At 56.4% G+C, this 17,923-nt stretch overlaps 1 protein-coding gene across 1 annotated transcript in view; it reads right to left on the bottom strand.

Annotated features, from left to right (window-relative positions):
• The window catches only part of Nfatc1 (nuclear factor of activated T cells 1), a 109,050-nt gene extending 102,418 nt beyond the window's left edge, over positions 1-6,632 (bottom strand). Inside the window, 1 exon segment of the mRNA XM_047526258.1 lies at positions 6,229-6,632. Coding sequence (XP_047382214.1) covers positions 6,229-6,355 — 127 coding nt within the window. The 5' untranslated portion in view covers positions 6,356-6,632.
• Positions 6,633-17,923: the final 11,291 nt, after the last annotated feature.

Below are 17,923 nucleotides of genomic sequence, written 5' to 3'. Positions count from 1 at the left end.
TTCTTTCCCCAGATAAGCCTGGCTGGATCAACCATCAGCATCACAGGAAGAAGCCCACGGAAGCCACCCACCCACAGCTTCCAGCTCCCCATGATGTGCAGGGAAGCCACAGAAGGGGCCATGGTACTGAGACTGCTGAGGATCTGCCTGAGCTGGGCCTGCAGCCCATGCTGCACAGCTCTGGGGTCTGCAGGATCACAACAAGCACCCTCCTTCAAGGCAGCAGCTGCGAGTGCTCCTCCCTGAGCAGCCTGCGGGCCACAGCTTCCTTCACACTGTAGTCCATCCGTGAGAAAGGCCCTGGGTCCTGGTCCCTGCTCTTCTTGCTGGGCTTCCAGCCAGTAGTTGCTGGGCAAACCAGCAAGGGGAGGCAGTGGAGCCTGTGCCCAACCATGCTGGCCACTTCACCCTGAAGACACAGGCCTGCCAAGGTCATGGAAGGAGACAGGGCCACAATGGATGGGTCTCCTCTGGACCAACTTTGACATGGGAAGAAGAGGCCTGGAATGGGGTCAACGCCGAGATAGAAAGCGCCTTTGATGGAACCGCTAAATCAAGAATGAGAGCCCAAGGAAGATGGAAGGAACTTCAGGATGGGGGAAAGCTAGCAGCAGCCAAATCCCAGGCTGGAAAGCCAAAAGGGGCCCAAGGGCCAGCCCAGATCTCCACTTCCTGCCCCAACTCTCTTCCCAAGAGCTGTCTCTTTCCCATTCACACCTGTCTCGCTTCCTACTGACCCAGAGCCCTAGAATCTTTAGGGTTGGAATAGGATGAAAAGGAACCTGTGAGAGAACATACTGGGGAGGGGTCATGGAGGAGCACGGTAGAACATCTCTTGTCAAAGATGAACAAGAATGTCATGACAAGAGGAAATAAGCCAATCCCCCCAAAACAAAGGCGGAGAATGTTTTCTCTGATGTGTGGATGCTAATTCACAATGGGGGAAGGGCACTAGGGAAGAATAGAGGTACCTTGGACTAGGCATTAGGAATGAAGGGGGGGGTGGGGGTAGGAAGGACAGTAGAGTGAATCAGACATTATTACCCTGTGTGCATAAATGACTACACAACCGGCATGTTTCCACATCATGTACAACCAGAAGAATGAGAAGTCATACTACAAAATGCATTCTATTGTCATGTATAACTAACTAGAACAGATTTTAAAAATTTAAAAAGATGAATAGGCATTCAAGTTTTTTTTTTTTTTTTTTTTTTTTTTTCCACATAAGGGAGTTTATTAAGCAAACAGAATGTCTCCCTGCAGGGTAAGAGAGAAAATGAGAGGAAAAGAAAGGGAAGGAGAAAGGGCGTGTGCAAGAAAGAGTGTGAAAGCCAGGAAGCCAGGAGGATAGAGAAAGTGAGGAGGAGAGAGAGAAAGATGAGAAAAGATCGACATGCAAGTTTTTAAAAGCAGGTAGCGAATGCTACGGAAAATTCTCTAAGTCACTACAGAGATGGAAGCACTTCCCTTCCCAAGGGTCCCATTCTGTTCCATCAATTCTGTGCAACTGGGCTGGGACGGGGACCCTGAGGCTAGCAGGGGAGACCCACCCGGCTGGAGCCAACGGGAAACAGGACAGGTGGGGTGCCATTCAAGCACTGGGAGTGAGCTCGGCGGGCTGCTGCGGGGCTAGTCTGCCCTGTGACAGGCTGTCATTATTCTCAGCTCTCATTCTTATTCAAGAATGTCAACGTGGGGGAGGGGCCACAGGTCTTTTGTTAACTGGAACCTTTATTTTTGACAGAGAACAGAAAATGAAAGAAGGCAAGGGCTCCCTGTTGGCGGCAGCTCTGGTGTAAGCTGGGAACCAAAGTCTGAAGCCTTCCTGGAGGGGGCGCGGCGGTGGGCGCCAGGCCGGGCTCCCGGCTCGGCCTCTGCCCAGGCCCGGGGCAGCGCCGCTCTCCGAGGACGGCTTCCTACTGCCCTCTGGCAGGGCCGCTGACCATCTGTCCCGGGACGACCAGGTCCAAGTCCCTCGCCTCGGACACTCGCCTCCCGGGGGCAGGGCTGGTGGGAAGGGCCTGCGCGAACTCTCGGGAGCCCGCTGCCTTCCACGTCCGCCGGGCCCGGGGCCCAGGTGGCCACCTGGGCGCGGGCGGCCGGGCCCACAGGTGGCCTCCCGCGGTCAGCTCGCCTCCGGCCCCGCGCGCCGCTCGGGCCGGGCGCAGGGCGCGCGAGGAGGGCGGCCCAGGTCCCCAGGGCCAGGCGAGGACAGCGTCTCCCACCCGGCCCCCGCCGCCCACCCACCTGTGGCGGCCTCGCCGCCCTGGTCGAACTCGAAGAGAAACTCGAAGTCGAACTCCGGGTCTTGCTCCAGACGCGTCATGTCGGGGTCGCGCGGCGGCCGGTGAGCCCGGCGCTCGCGGCGCGTCCTCGGCGTGACGCGCCCCCGCCCTCCCTCCGGCCTGTCCCCTCCCCTGTCCCCTCCCAGCCCGGTCCCGCCCCAGTCCCCCCGGGTGTTTCCGGGTTTACATAAACAAGCCGCTCGCGGCCGCCGGCTTCCGAGTTTTAAATAAACTCCGCGCGCTAGTCCGGGCGCGGTCCCCGCAGGCCCCGGGTCCCTGACCGAATGCGGGGAGGTGCGGGCGGCTGGCAGGGCTGGAGCTGCGGCGAGGACCGGCCTCCTTGCAGCAGTTCCTCGACTGGGCGTGGAGGAGGCGCGGCAGGTCCGGCTGGTCCCCTCCACGAGGACAAAGACCACGTCTGCTGGATTGGTCGAAAAGTTTAAAAAGAAACCAGCTTTCAAACCGCGAGCATCTCCGGGCCTCTCAGTGGCTGCCCGAGTCCGCAGGTGGACCCTGGGCCCGTGAAGCCCCAGCGGGGGAAAGGCTTGCCTTGGGGAGCACTTCCCCAACCTGCCACCGAGTTCTGCAACTTCAAGCAGTAAATTCCGGGACAGCATTTGCCAGGCCCCGTTGCTAAAGAAATACCGGAAAGCGCCAGGAGGACAGGAGGCATTCTGTAGGGTCCCCAGTGTTCTCCTCTGCGGATTAACTCCTGCAACACAGGTGCTTCGCACATCGGAGTTACCCGCGCACCACGCTTAGTCCTGCCTAATTCATAGCAGCCGTTCCTTTCCTGTCAACCGGCCTCATTAGTTCCCCAGCTCGTCTACTGCACACTCAGGCGTCCCCAGGACTCGCCTGCCATTCACCGGGCATTTCAACGGCCTCAAAGCTGAGCCTGAGCAGGAGCTGGATGTTTACCCGGGCGGGGCACAGAGCAGCTCGTGCACATTCCGTCAATAGGAAAGGCTGGGCTGGGAGCCGGTCCATCCTTTTCCTGTCTCTTCCAGCTTTTTGTTCTAACTTTCCACACCTCTTGGCACCACCTAAAACCAACATCTGGAATACCAGCAAAATGGTGGCCAGGCTAGAGTGGGAGGCTGAGCATCAGAAGATGGGAGGGAGCCAGGAAGGAAAGGGAGGGAGGTCAGCACCACCCTACCGCTGCTGATCCCCAGAGTCGCCCTTTCTGTCCTGAGGCCCTGGGGCTGGCTTTTTCCAGAGGCGGTTAACCTGGCCTCACGTGTGCTGCCTCTCCCAGCACACTTTCCCAATGGCTGGTTTTCTCCCGTGATAAACTATGGTTAGGTTTGGCCTGATTTAGTTTCTAATAATAGTTCTCACTTTGAGATGCATGTTGGAGCCTTGTTTTGTTTTAGTTTGCTTTTCTGCTGACCTTTGGGTAAATGGAAGTTCTGTTTTCTGTGGAGAAGCATCAACATTTCATTTTCTCTCTTCTTGTTATTATTTATTTATTTAATTTTACTTCAGCTACCTTTTCATCACTACCAAAAACTTACATACAAATAGCAGGCTGCCTCATCTGTTTAGACTAAAGTGTTCTGCTAAACTGTTACTGAGAATCAGCTCACATATGTGCACATGTGCCACAGATCCCAGGCCCTGTTGGGAAGTCAAAGAGTTCTTCTCAGAGGCTAGATTGGCTCCCTCCTCATCCACGTCCCCAGCTCAGGCTATCACACTGGGCAGCTGTGTATTAAACCAACCCTTGTGCTTCCTGCCAGCCCCTTGCCTGTCTTCCCAAGCTTGGTGTGGAGCTGTTGTTCTGGATCCCCATTTGTCAGTTCAGCAAACACTCAGGTCTTGATTGAAGTGTTTAGTTTGGAGCCTCCAGAGGCTGCAGGATGTTAATGGGATGCAGATCTCCAGTGCTGGCTGTGATAAAGCAGGGTGCAAGCTCTGTGGCATTTTCTAATCTGGACTAGGAAACAATGCCATGAAGCTGAGTGTGTGAAACAGGGTAAGCTCTGTTGACTCTGGAGAACCTGTGGGGCACCCTCTGACTGGGTGGCTACCTAAAGGCCTGCATTTCTTGGCATTCTTCAGGGGAGAATAGCATAGGGCCTTCAAAACCAGCAGTGCCTAATGAACTCCACCAGATGCTCATTAAACTGGGGACATCCTGGTAATCACCCAGGCCCTGAAGAGGGCAGCTGATGCCTTGGTCACACCCACTCAGGAAGGACATGAGCCAGTTCCCTGCAGGCCTCAGCTATAGCAGATGCCAGCCAGCCACCTTCCCTCCCATATTTGGCTGGTCCATACACAAGATTGGGTCCCACTTTCTGGATAGCCCAATTTTTTAGTCCCTTTAAACACAGCATAACTGTGTAGTCCCTAGGCCATTGGCTTTTAGTGTGGCATTTTCAAACTTATTTTCCTAAGTGAAATGTGAAAAATAACCACTATCTCCACAAACATGTTTTCAACTTGTAAGAGAAAAAAGAAAATGTTTGTACTATGGAATGACACACTAATTCTTCAAAGAAATCTAAACTTAGATTTTTTTTTTCTTTTAGCAGTGATAAATATGTGAGGAAGTAAGTGTCCAGGGGTTCAAAATTCAAACCCTACACTTCACAGCAAGAGTAAACATGTGTAATGTATAAACATTAAAACATTGCCTGATGTTTCAACATTTAAGTTTTTTTTTTTTTTAAAGTAGAAATGAAATTCTAAGAAACATAAGCAATGTCTTATCCAAATTTCACAAGACGCTTCCTACATGGGACATCATGACACTGGAAATAATGATCCTCTTGTGTTGAGTGTAAGGTCTTGAGCTCATCTTTGTTGAAGATAAGCAAGGTCTCCAAAGCTGGCAGTCTATGGGAGCTGCAGTTCCAGTGTGAGGGCCCGGAACGTTTATTAGAACCGTGCAGGAAACAAGCATTTCCTTTCAAGTGCTTGTCAGGAGGACTTCTGCCCTTGAAAATGTGAGAACTCACTAGCATCCGCAGGTTTGCCAGCTTTCTTGCAATGATTTTAAGTAACATGCTTCAGAGCTAATAAGAAATTTAAAGAGGCGTCTCCCAGTTTCCAAGTCGTGTGGGACGTCTGAATCCCTCCCAGCAATGCCAACCATCCCTCTCCAGGCTGTATTCAAAAACACCTGCAGAGCCTACTGGTGGTTTGTTACTGTGATGGTTCTTTTAAGGGGACAGGGGCTTGGATGTAAACCAGGGCCATCAACAGGTCAGGCCAGGCACTGAGGCATCTTTACCAGGAAGAAGCAGCTCGAACCCTGGAGGCCCCATTCCAACCTTTCCTAAAGCCTTTTCTACGCTGAAATTCTCTGGTCTACACGAAGAAGGATGGCTTGAGTTAGAGTCTGTGCTCAGGGAGACATCTGACCACAATCCTGACCACAGCCCTGACCACGCCTTGAGGTACCTAGCGGCCTCGACCACCTGCGTCGCCCCAGGAGGGTGCTCAGGAAGAGGTGCCTAAGGGCGGAGACTGGAAAGGCGCAGAACCCCAAACCTCAAGCCGCGGGGTTGCTCTTCGCCCCAAGCCGCCCTCGAGAATAAACCCGGCCATGCCTCGTAGCCAAAGAACCTCACTCATCACAAAGTGTCCTTTGTGGCTCTGACAGCCCTACCTCGCCTGGTTCCCAAATCGCTCGCTTTTGAACTGTTTCCACAGCCCGGATCGCGGCGAGGCTGCCCCAGCCACCGCCAAGTTCGCGTACTCCTCGCTAGAGAAGAGGAGACACCTATTGGCAAGAAAGCGCGCTTGAAATCAGGGCTGCGCCGGGGAATCACCGGGTGGGGGGACACCTTCCCAATCTGTGCGGCTCCGGCCGCCCGCGCCCTCCCTGGGCCCACAGATCCCGTCGGGGCGCAGGGTCCCGGGTGGATCCGTCGTGGGGCTCGGCGGCGGGTGGTGGGCAGTGGGCGCGGAGAGGGCGCGGGCTTACCTTCCTCCGCCGCTTTCATGGTGCTGACGGCGGGCAACGCGGGCCCCAAAGTTTCTCCGCTCCCGCAGACTGCTGCCGGAGGGCCGAGTGGAAACTTGGAAGGGACAGGGAAGCTGGTACTTGGCATCCACGCGGCGACGGCGGCGGCGGCGGCGGCGGCGAGCAGCGGGAGGAGGAGCGGGAGTCGGCGGCGGGCGCCGGGAGTAGGACCTCTCCCCTGCGGACACGCGCTGGGCCCGCTCAGCGCCGCGAGCCGCGGAAAGCTGTCATGGGGGTGTGCGCGCGTGGCAGACCCGGGTTGGAGGTGTGCACCGCCGGAGCTCGCTCCGGGCCGCTTGGATCCCGCGCAGCGACTCTGCCGCCGAGTCCGGAGCCTCCAAGTCTCGCTCTGACGCAGGGCCGCGCTCTGCCTCCTGCCTTTTTAAAGCTGGAAAACACCTCCCCCGCCTCCCCGCCGGCCCGGCCGCTCCCGCGCCCCCTCCCTGCCGTGACATCACGCCCCTGCCCGCCCGAGCCGGCGCGGGGCCCGGGGGACTCGTCTCCGAGCGCCGCCCTCCCTGTGCCACAGCCGCTGCTCGCCGGGCCAGAGAGGCGCCCGGGGGTGGGCCGGGGCGCACTGGGATTGAAGGGGCTCACCAGCGGGCAACAGGGACACAAAGGGCGAGCAGGGGTGCCCGGAGGCCGGCAGAACACCAGGGAGTGGGTAGGGGAACCCCGGGGAGAGCAGAGGCGCATAAGACGTGGGGGGATTGGGGCCAAAAGGGCTGGCAGGGGCGCACGAGGAGGAAATGGGCTCAAGCACGGGTGAGGGACACGAGGGCTGGTGGGAACGAAATAGGAGAGAAGGAGCGCACGAAGAGGAGGCGGATAAACAGGCAAGACCAGACGCCTGGGTCCACGCGGTGTCCCGAGAGAAAAACACTCTGCTTAATGAGGGGCTGGGGGCGTAGGAGGCGGGGGAGGGGTGCAGAGAAAGCCCTGCATGCTGAAGTCATTATGTAAAATCGCAGGCTTCCCCTGCTGTGGAAATTTGGAAAAGCGCTTCCACTGGCAGACCCGAGAAAGGAAATTCCCATCCCGTTAAATTACTAACAGATTGTTTGGCCGTCCCGGGAAGTCCAGATACCGTCGTTTTTATTCTGTAAATATCTGTGTGACCCAGATTGCCTGTTGCATGAGCTGAGGAAGGGGATGTCAAGGAGAGCGTGCGCACCTGCGCAGACCTTCCTCTGGACCCTGAATAGTCCCGCGCTGCCCCCCCCCCACCGGGAGGGGGTAAGTACATTTTGTAGGCGCAACTGTGGGGGTTCTGACCCGCGGTGTGGCTTTGGGGGCTGGTGCTAGGTAACTTCTGAGGATGCGGTCCCGGGTCACTGTAAACTTCTCTTTTTCAAATCTGCCCTCTTCCCCTAGCGTGCCCCTCAACTGCCAAAACCGGACCATATTTTCTTGTTGGTTTTGGATGGAAAGGATTGGAATGCTGAGGTGGGCTTTGGGGGGAGAATACCTGGTACATAGAAATCATGGGTCTATTCACACCTTATGTAGTTTAAAATAAGCCCCAAAGCAAAAAAAAAAAAAAAAAAAAAAAAAAAAAAAAAAGTGTTCTCCGAGGGGCCCAAGAAGATGCGGGACTCTTGGGCGTATTACTGTGCCAGTGGGTGCCCCAAAGGATCTACACCCCAGGACTCAGGGATATGGGGGCGGAGAGGGGAAAGGACTTGGGTCAACATTTGATCCCACCAGTGAGTGGCGCTGGCCAACCGGGTTCGACGTTAAACCTGAGGAAGGTGCTAACCCTGACCCTATCATCTTTGGGTTCCTTCCCGCGGCTTCCACTCAACAGAACTAAGTTCCCTTCTGCACCGCGGGTCTCCGCCAAGCAGAGAGGTGCCCGGAGGGAGCGGAGGAGGGGGACTGCCTTGCCACTGCTAGCACCAGACCCCTCAAGTGTGACCACCTGCGAACCTGCAACCACAGGGAGGCGGCCTGGCCCTCGCCCGGGCGTCCCGAGCGCCGCAGCCCAGGGGTCGGTAAGGGTGGGGCGGGGCGAGGGTACTGGGGCCCCTGGGGACCCCGCGAAGACGTGTGTGTTGAGTGACCGCGCGAGGATGGGGCGCTCCGAGACAGAAAGAGGCCGCCGCTAGAGGGGGCCAGGGCCGCGCTGCCCGCGGCCTCTCCTTTAAAAAAAACTCCCATATACCCCGTGGCCCCCAGCCCTGCGAGCCAGCTTCGCGCGGAGAGTTGCGTTCTCGCCGCCTTCTTCCCACAGGGCCACGAGCGACAGGAGCACCGCCGGCGAGTCCCCGAGGGCGCCCGCGAGCCGGGGCGGCCTGGCAAGTCGCGCCTGAGCCCGCCCGCGCGTCCGCACCCCGCACCCCCAGCGCCGGGCTGCCGCCGCCCCTCCCCCTCCCCCTCCCTCCCCTCCCCCTCCCCCTCCCCTCCCCCTCCCCCGGGGCTCCTCCCCCTCCCCTCCCCGCCCTCCGCTTCCTTTTCCCTCCCTCTTCCTCCTCCTCTTCCTTCTCTCCCTCCTCCGTCTGCTCCTCCCCCAATAAATAACTTTCCACCCCATCCAGCAAAGCTCTTTCCTGTCTGTCTCAATGCCCTCCTTATCCCCGGCGGGTGACGGAATCCCGGGCCTGTTTCCCTCTGTTTAATGCCGTTGCCGGGACCACGGTGGCGGCGCGCCAGGGCGCTGGGAGACCCGAGGGGCGGCGCGCGGAGCGCGGCCAGCTCGCCGCTGTGCGCTCGGCCCTGCGGCCACCGCGGGCACCGGCCTGCGTCCTGTGCTCCCGGAGCGGCCCTTCTGCCGCCTTTCCTCTTCCTCCGGCCGCCTCTCGGGGTTTGTTTATAGCTGCTACTAGGAGAGACGTTACACGGATTTTATTTTAAGAGTTGGTGATGACTAACAAAGTTAAAAGAAGCTTAGGACAGAAAACAAGACTATTTTTAGATTACTGTGGATTTGTTTCTGTGATTATTGGGGAGAATCACCCCTAGAACCTTACCAGTTTGGAAGTATTTGGAAGCCAGATCCTTTTCCCCGGAGCGCAGTTGGGTGTTCCTCACCGTCCGACGTTTTCTAGAGACTACAGTCGCTGCTGCTCAGGTTCCTAAACCCAAGGTGGAAAGGCCGCTGCCACCAGCCGCCATCCGCGCCAGGGCGTTGCCAGGGCAGGCCTGGGGATCTGAGCCCGGCCTGGCTGTGCCGCCTGCTCCCTCCGAGCTGGAGCTCCTACCCTGGGAGGACCTGGGACCCTGCAGCCACCGAGGCCTCCGCGCAGGGCTTGGCCGTCAGGTGCGCTGGGCCAGTAGGCCCTTGCCCCTCTACTGAACCGCTGACCCGGAGGCTTCTTACCAGTGAAGGTCACATGGAGCTACTGTCTCTCATCCCTCAGTAGCGACATTCTGAGCCACAGCAGTCTCTTTGAAGTTCCATCTCAATGCCCTTGGAGCCTCTGAGTAGACTCCTAGATAGATAGGGAGGGTGGGTTCATCTCTTCCTCCTGATAGCAACTGAGGCCCAAAGGCCCTTGTCCCCAGAAGTCCACGTGGAACATGGGCTGTTAGCCAGAACCTGGAGCAGGATGAAATTATCACGCCAAAATCATGGGAAATTAAGGGTCTTTGTTTGTTTGTTTGTTTCTAATGCTGCAGAGAACTGAACCCAGGGCCTGCTGCAGGCTAACTTGCCCACTGCCCTCAGGCAGCTTATTTATGTTTACGTAAACTGCTGACATTTTTGAAAGCCGGTGCAAGTCTCAAAGCTGTGGCTGAATTGGGAAAGAAGGGCCCCTTTTGTTATCCACCTGTGTCGGCACCTTCAGACTCCTTTCAGGTGCTAGGGTGTTCTCACTGGGCCGTAAGTGTAGGGTTCAGCGATCCTACACTGTGCTCTGGCTTGGGGAATACCTCTTTAACTGCCCGCGGCCCTGGATCCATGCTGAAGCCTTCTTCATTGGTCTCTGCCTAAGTCAGCCCCTACCCATGTCATACAGTGCCATCAGGTCCGCCATGGTTCGCATCTTGTTGAAGGCTTGGCCCCAGCCCGTGGTGCTCTTGGGGAGTGGTGGAACATTTGGAGGCTGGCCCATGGAGACCTGCGGTCACTTGGGGTGGGTCCTTGGAGAGAACCGGGACCCAAGCCCCGACCTCGGTCTGCTTCCCAGACGCCACGAGGGAGCAGCTCTGCTTTATGGCCTATCACGATGTGTGGGCGCCATCACCAGAGGCTCAGGAGCAGCAGAGCCGCCGGGCGTGGACTGAAGCCTCTGAGGCCACAGGCAGATGCAGTGGAACTTGCATCACCTAGGGGTTTTGTCTCAGTGATGGACAGCTGGCTAACAAGAGGTCTGACCACTCATCACCAGCTGGCCAGTCAGTTGGCTCCCCTCGCTCTGGTGTGCGCACAGGCCCTCGGATCCTGAGGCTGAGCTGCTCAGCTGGCACCTGGTGTCCTCCGGCCCCCACTGCCCTGCCTGGAGAGGCTGTGCAGCACCCCTCCACCCTCCCTCCTGGTGACTCCTCCCACCCCAGCACTTTCTCCTTGCCCCTCCTCCTCCACAGGGTCCCCATCTGCTCTGCCCAGTCCATACCCGCTCTGCTGCCAGCCTTTGTGCGCCTCCCCTGTTCTGCCTCCTGCTGCCGGAGAGGCTTTCCCTAAGACAGTCCAGCATGAGGCCTGTCCTGAAGTGTGCCTTTGCTTTGCTGGGTGGGTGCTCCGTGGGTGTCAGCTAAGAGGCCTAACCAATTTATTCTGCTGCTGAGGCTGTTTTCAGGTCACACAATCCATTGTTGAAAGTGGAGTATCGAAGTCCCCACTCTACTGAAGAACTACAGCTCTCCTTTCAGTCTTCCATTTTTTCCCCCAACTATGAGGAAACTTAGTTGTTAGGTGTATATATGGTTATAATTAATATATCTTCTCGGTCATTTGGCCCTTTTATCTTTATGAAATGTTCCTCTTAAGCTGTGTGTCAGTCATCTTTCTATTACTATAACAAAATACCTGAGATAAGTAACTTATAAAGATAAAAGGATTATTTTGACTTACAGTTTTGGAGGCTCCAGTCCATGATCAAGTAGCCCTGTTGCTATGAGGTTGTGAAGAGGCGGCACATCATGACAGGAGCATGTGGTGGAGTGAATTGCTCACCTTGCTGGGAAGCAAAAAGAAGAGGAGAAGGGGGCTACTGAGGGCACAGCCTCAGTGACCGGAACACTCCCATCATCCTCAGCTCTCTGGGCTCCACCACCTCCCGTGGCACACGTAGGGACAAAGCCTTCCACACCCGGCCCATCACGGGCACGCAGAGACCCAACCACAGCACTGTCTGGCGACGCCCTCTGTTCCATCCGCTGCGCCCAATACAGGTGTGGTCACTCGGCTCCTCTGAAGTAGCTGTCTGCAGGGCCCACCCGCTACCCTCTCATGTGTCTCCAGTCTGAGTGTCCCGAGAGAGCACGCTGAAGGACGCTGTCCTCTGCCTGGGCTTCCGGGCGCCTCATGGTCTCGCTCCCTGTCCTCTGCTTTCTCCACATCTCCCAGCCGTCCTTTTTGCTGTCCTTGCACTAAGTGACTGTTTCCTAATGCAGCTTTTCTTTCTGACAGATATTTCTCTGTCTCTTCAGTGGCTGCTCTTGTGTGTGCCACCCATCAGGCTCACCGCCAGCCCTAGGTCTCCAGTGGCATACAGGAGTAACACTTCTATGTGGCTTGCCTTGCTTGTCCCCTGTTCGTGCTCTGTTCCACCACGGTGCACACAACAGTACCTGTGGCAGTTATTCCCTCACTGTCTGCGGTGGTCTCCTGTGTTGGACGCTATGTGCCCACCCACCTCCCTGGTGGTGTTTTTGGACAATGTATTACACATCTACTATGTTTCTGTAAGTTAAGGCCAAACACTATGCTCCATACACATTTTATACAATTTCTTTTTAGTGAGTTATGAGAAGAAAAGAGAAAATGTGCATCTGTGCCATTTTACAGAATCACACAATTTCCTTTAGTGGCAGTGCTTCCTGGTGGCTTCTGATTGCCACCCAGGCTTTCTTGGCCAGTCGTGGGAACTTCTTGTAGTCTTCTTACAGGGTGGGTCTACTAGCAACAAATTCTCAGTTTTCATTTCTCTAGAAAGTCTTTATTGCTCCTTAGCTTTTGAAAGAAAGCTTGGCTGAGTGTAGGATTCTTGGTTGGCAGAGGTTTTTCTTTGAGCACCTTGTTATCTCCTTGGCTTCTAACCTCAGTAGTTTCTGCTTTGACGTTAGCTGTTAGCCTTGTTGGGGTTCCCTGGTAAGGGACGAGCCATTTTCTCTGCTCTGCTCTTGAGATTTCCTCCTCATCCTTGACCTTCAGCATTTTTACTATATCAGTTTGTGGGTCTGAGTATACCTGAGGATCACTGAGCTTCCTGGACAGGTAGGTTGTTTTTCAACAAGTTTGTGACATTTTTAGCCAAATGGCTTTTAGTATTTTTTCTCCTCTCTCTCTCTCTCTCTCTCTCTCCTGTCTCGTGCTCTCACTGTGTGCATGCAGGCACACTCAGGAGTACACCTCATTCCTCTGAGGTGCTCTTGAGGTTTCATGGCCTCTGGTGACATGTTTCAGGTTGACAACTTCTTCCTCTGCTGCTGACTCCTCCCAGAAAGGCATTCCCCAGCTTATCGTCCTTTCCTCCATCCCGCTCCAGGGTCTGCGTGGTCCTTTGTGTTTTCACCTCTCTCTCGGTGGTCTCTGGTCTGCGTGGTCCTTTGTGTTTTCACCTCTCTCGGTGGTCTCTGGTGTGGTACACACTCGTCAGTGAAGCCTCGCTTGAGAGCAGCATGTGTTTCCTGTGGATGGTTTAAAGCCTTTTCTTTTAGAGCCGACGTCTGGTCCTTCTCACTGGCATTTCTGTTGTCTGCAGGTTTTAAACATGAGCTTCGGTCAGGATGGCCCCCTCCAGGGCTGAGCCTGTGGGAGCAGCGTCCTGAGGTTCCCCTGGCTTTCCCGCCCTGACCTGGAGACACTGCCTCCTGAGCTGAGGCCAGGGATCAGGTCAGCCTCAGACCAGCCGGAATCTGTGCGTGGAGTCTGGGAGACCAGAGCCTGATTCCTCCAGCAGGTCCCCCTGGCCCTGCCCAGCAGCCAGCAGGTGGGACAGTGGGCACACCGGTGTCCTGCTTTTCCCAGGCAAAGCCCTTCGTGGGGAGCTGTGCAGGGGGCTGAGTCTCCATCCATGGCTGGCCGAAGGAGGGGTCTACACTCACTGAGCCGGGGGCATGTTTGTGGTTCAGATGTCACAGGCCCATGTGGGTTTTCGACAGCAGCTTCTTTGTCACCGTTTGCCTTTGGGTCCATTTCCAGAGACTTCCAGGGATTGTGCTTTTATGTAGCTCCATCAGCTCCCAGAAGTCCTCCTTCCAGGGGTTGGTTCCCTTCAGCCGTGTTTGAATTCTGTCCTCTGCACACCAGTGGGCACCACTCCCTGCAGGGCTGCTGGGAGGCAATGTGGCGTGGTGCCCACTGACCGCTGCCTCGGAACAATGCTATTGTGGGTTGAACTGTGTCCTCTGGAAATACACTGAAGGTCTGACCCTGTCACCTGTCACCTGACTTGTCACCTCATCTGGAAATAGGGTCTTGCAGGTATGGTAAAGGAGGTCACTGGGTCCCCCAAATGACCAGTGTTCTCATAAGCGGGGGCAGAGGCACAAAGGCAAGGCCCTGTGAGGAAGGGGCAGCCCGGAGTGATGGCCATCAGGCAGGAGACACCAGGGCCCAGCGCTGGAGAGCCAGGAGTGGTGGCCATCAGGCAGGAGACACCAGGGCCCAGCGCTGGAGAGCCAGGAGTGGTGGCCATCAGGCAGGAGACACCAGGGCCCAGCGCTGGAGGGCCAGGAGTGGTGGCCATCAGGCAGGAGACACCAGGGCCCAGCGCTGGAGGGCCAGGAGGCCTCCTGATGGCGTGTGAACCCGACCTCCAGATCTGTGGGATGGAAACTTCCTGTTGCTTAAGCCAGTGTGTGGAACCCAACGCAGGACTGGCTTTATCCCTCCAGGATGCCATGTACTGTGGTCTGCACGCTCCCCGGCACACGGGCTCCCTCTGAGGCACCGGGCAGAGGAGCTGCATCCTCCACGTGGCCCACAGATGGCCTCTGGGAGGGCTTGGATGGGATGAGGCCCTCAGCCTGGACCCTGGTGACCCTGAGAGCAGAAGGATCAGTCTCTGCCTCATGATGCCCTGTGTCCTCTCAGGCCCCTGCCAGCAAGAGGGCACCAGGTGAGTTCCCCCACCTTGAGCCTCTGCCACAAGAAGACCACCAGATGAGGTCCCTCCACTTCAAACCTCCAGAACCACAAGCTAAACAAACCTCTTTCCTTTATAAAATTAGCCTGCCTCAAGTATTTCATGATGGTTATGAAAAATAGATCAATACACCATGACACATCACAGGGTACTGTGTCCTTCCCTGCATTTCTTCACAGGGGTTGGACATGCCCTGCTTAGCCTCCTTCTGAGTGCCAGCTACAAGGACCATGGGGGGCATGCCCTTCTGGGTCAGACCCTGGTACAGACATAAATCCAGGCCATTCCTTCTCAGCACAGCACTGCCCTGTCAGAGATGACCTTTACTCAAGGACCCCTGTTGGCTTGGCCCAAACTCCAAATGGAGTCACAGGACCCCCCCCCCCCCCCCCCCCCCCCCCGCCCACTACAACCTGCGGTGGTGCCTGAGACCCGGCACTTGAGCCTGGTGCCTTTCTGAAGCTCCTGGCATGGCTGTCCTCTCTCTCTGGAGGTTTTAGGGACACAGGCCTGAGGCTCCCGACCTGGCTAGGGAAGCTGCCTGACCCGGAGGCTGAGGAAGAAGGCAGCACCAGGGCAGATCCAGGATCGTTGGAGCTCTGAATCCAGCAGGCGGGAGGCTGCCTCTGAGCCTCTCACCTGGGGGGACGGACTTCTGCCTCAGGGTGGGGAGCAGAGCCATGGGTGGCTGTCCGACCGTGAGGAAGATGAACGTGAGGAGAGACAAGCCGCCGGGGCGCTGTGCGCTGGGCTTCCTGGCGTGCGGAGCAGGAAGAAGTCCTGTTTGACCTTGATTCCTCCCAGAAAACGCAAGTGGGCTGAGCTGACCTTCTAAGGCCTGCACGACCTGGCTGACACGGGCCAAGAGCGAGCACTTCCACACCAGGGTGCAAATGGAGCCCGCTGTCCCGGCCACAGAGCTCTGCCCTCCTGCCCAGCTCTGCTAGGACTTAGGGATGCACACAAAGGCCAGGGCAGAGGCCCCTGCTCTTGGGGACAGTCTCATTTTCTATGCTCAGTGCTGTCCAAACAAGAAGTGGCAGACACCAAACACCATGTACGATGTGCCCCAGAGCACTGGGCTCCCAGGTCACTTCCTGGCCTGCAGGATGCTCCTTCGAACAGCCCAGCAGGATTTCAGATATGTCCCTGTTAACTTACAAGTGTTTTCTGTAAGCAAAATAGTAATAGTAGTAGGAGTAGCAAAGAGTTTTCTGATGGCAACATTGTAACTTTCTTTAAACCACTATTTACCTAAATCTCTTAATTAACAACCCAAAGTAAGCCATTTCTGCCCCCAGCCTTAGGTAATGAGGCTGTTCTTTCCATTTTTTTCATTCTGATACCAAACAACTTCATTTTCTATGTGTGCCATGGCATTTTCTCTGCTGGAGAGCCATGTGCCATTCACAGGGCATTGGCTGCCCCAGGAGCACCCCAGCCTGGCGAGACACAGCAGAATCCACCCTGGTGAAGGGCGAGCCACAGCTTGGGTTCGCCCCGCTTCCCAAACTATTTTTAAAGTGTTTTGGTTCAATAAAGCTCTAAACAAGTATTGCCAGGCACTTTTTCCATTAATTTTTAAACTGGAGCGCATTTCAAGGGAAATTTAATCCATGTGTTTCTGATTCATTTACACTTAACCCATCAAGATGCTGTGTTGGGGCTGTTTGATGTCCAAGAAGACGGGGAGCTTTTTATAAGCCTGTTCAGGACTTTATTTCTTCTTAGAAACAGGAAGTGGCATCTGGCCAAAGTGTAAATGAACATAAACCTCTCCACAGTGATGCTTCCGTCCCAGAGCCAGCAAGCCCAGGTCCGTCCCGTGAACCTGCCTGGACATGCAGCGCTCGTCTGTCTCCAGAGTCCTGGGGGTTCTCGTGAGCTGCAGTTGTGTCTGACTCCCTCCTGAGGCTGGGTGGCAGTCCGGAGGGCCTGCACCCATTCTGTTTATCCCCCCGTCTGTTTTCCTTTCTTTCCTTCTTATCTATTTTGAGACAGGGTCTTTCCATGTGACCCAGGCTGGCCTTGACCTCTCAGACTCAAGCCATCTTCCTGACTCCTCTTCCTGAACAGCTGGGACCACAGGGGTGCCCGAGCAGGCCTGGCTGTCTTCCCACCTGACCTGAAGAGTGCTGCTGAGAACACGGTGTGGAACTCGGGCCTCGCTGCTCCCAGTTCTGCTGGGCAGGAGTAGCTCCTGCAGGGCTTCCTCCTGGAGCTCCGCAGCCGCTCTGGAAGATGATTCTGCTGCCTGCAGGTGACCCAGGGGGTTCCTCCACTACTGACCCAGGGAGAGAGTCCCCAGAGAGTCTGGGGAGAGAGAAACCATCCAGCTGGTCAACAGCCCTTTGTGGCTGTGTAGCTGACTGTCTCTCTGTCCCTGTCCCTGTCCCTCTCCCATGTAGATCACTGATGCCCAGTACCCTATTAGCAGGTGCTGGACTACTTCCTATGGACCTGGGGTTTCAGTTCTCACTCACCTTACGGTGCCCTCATCTTCAGATGTCCCAGGAGGCTGGGGGACAAGTGATGTGTCTTTCTACACTTGTAGCGGGTCAGGCCCAGCAGAGATTACCTGTTAGTGGGGCAGGAGCAGGTCTTGGTGGCCATTGCTACTGGTGCTGGGATGTGAAGCTCTGTGACCACTGGGCCTAGAGCGTATGACTGCCCACAGCCACAGGTTCCACTGAGGACACTGCTCATGTCCAGAGGCAAATGGCAGCCATGTGTCTCTGCAGCCAACCCTGAGCCATATCACCTTCCCCTCAGGGGTCCCTCCGTGACCCTCAAGCTCCTCCTGTGGACCTGTGTGGATGCTCCGAGCTTCAGATCTTGGGAGTGGGGGCAGGGGATACCTGCCCAGGGAGTCCCTGGTCCCTGAGCTGAGGACATTTGGGTTGGGGTATCTGAGGGGCGAGGGTGTCTTGGAGCCCATGTGTGGCCTGTGATGGGGTGGAGCCTAGAAGGGCCTAGAAGGGGCAGGAGTGGATGCCTGGTCCTTGAGGGAGGCCAAGCTGGGCCTGGGAGGAGTGACAGCAGCCACTTTTTGGTGAGGGATGGGAGTCAGCCAAGGGCGGGGGCAGCAGGGACGTCCCCGGGGGAGCAGTTCTCATCCCTGCCCAGAGCTCTCACATCCCCAATTCTGCCACACCTCTTCCCACGTCTCCTGGCTCCCCATGGCACCAGCCCGTTACATCTGCATCTCAGAGTGTCACGAGTCTTCCCTGGGCATAGCTCACAGCTCCTAGCTGGAGGGCCCCTCTTCCCTGGGCACAGCTCACAGCTCCTAGCTGGAGGGCCCCTCTTCCCTGGGCACAGCTCACAGCTCCTAGCTGGAGGGCCCCTCTTCCCTGGGCACAGCCTCACAGCTCCTAGCTGGAGGGCCCCTCTTCCCTGGGCAC

Source organism: Sciurus carolinensis, chromosome 15 (assembly GCF_902686445.1).
Source record: "Sciurus carolinensis chromosome 15, mSciCar1.2, whole genome shotgun sequence".
In the NCBI taxonomy this organism is placed as follows: Eukaryota; Metazoa; Chordata; class Mammalia; order Rodentia; family Sciuridae; genus Sciurus; species Sciurus carolinensis.
The sequence above is the reverse complement of the archived record's forward strand: the minus strand, read 5'-3'. Positions and strand labels throughout refer to the sequence as shown.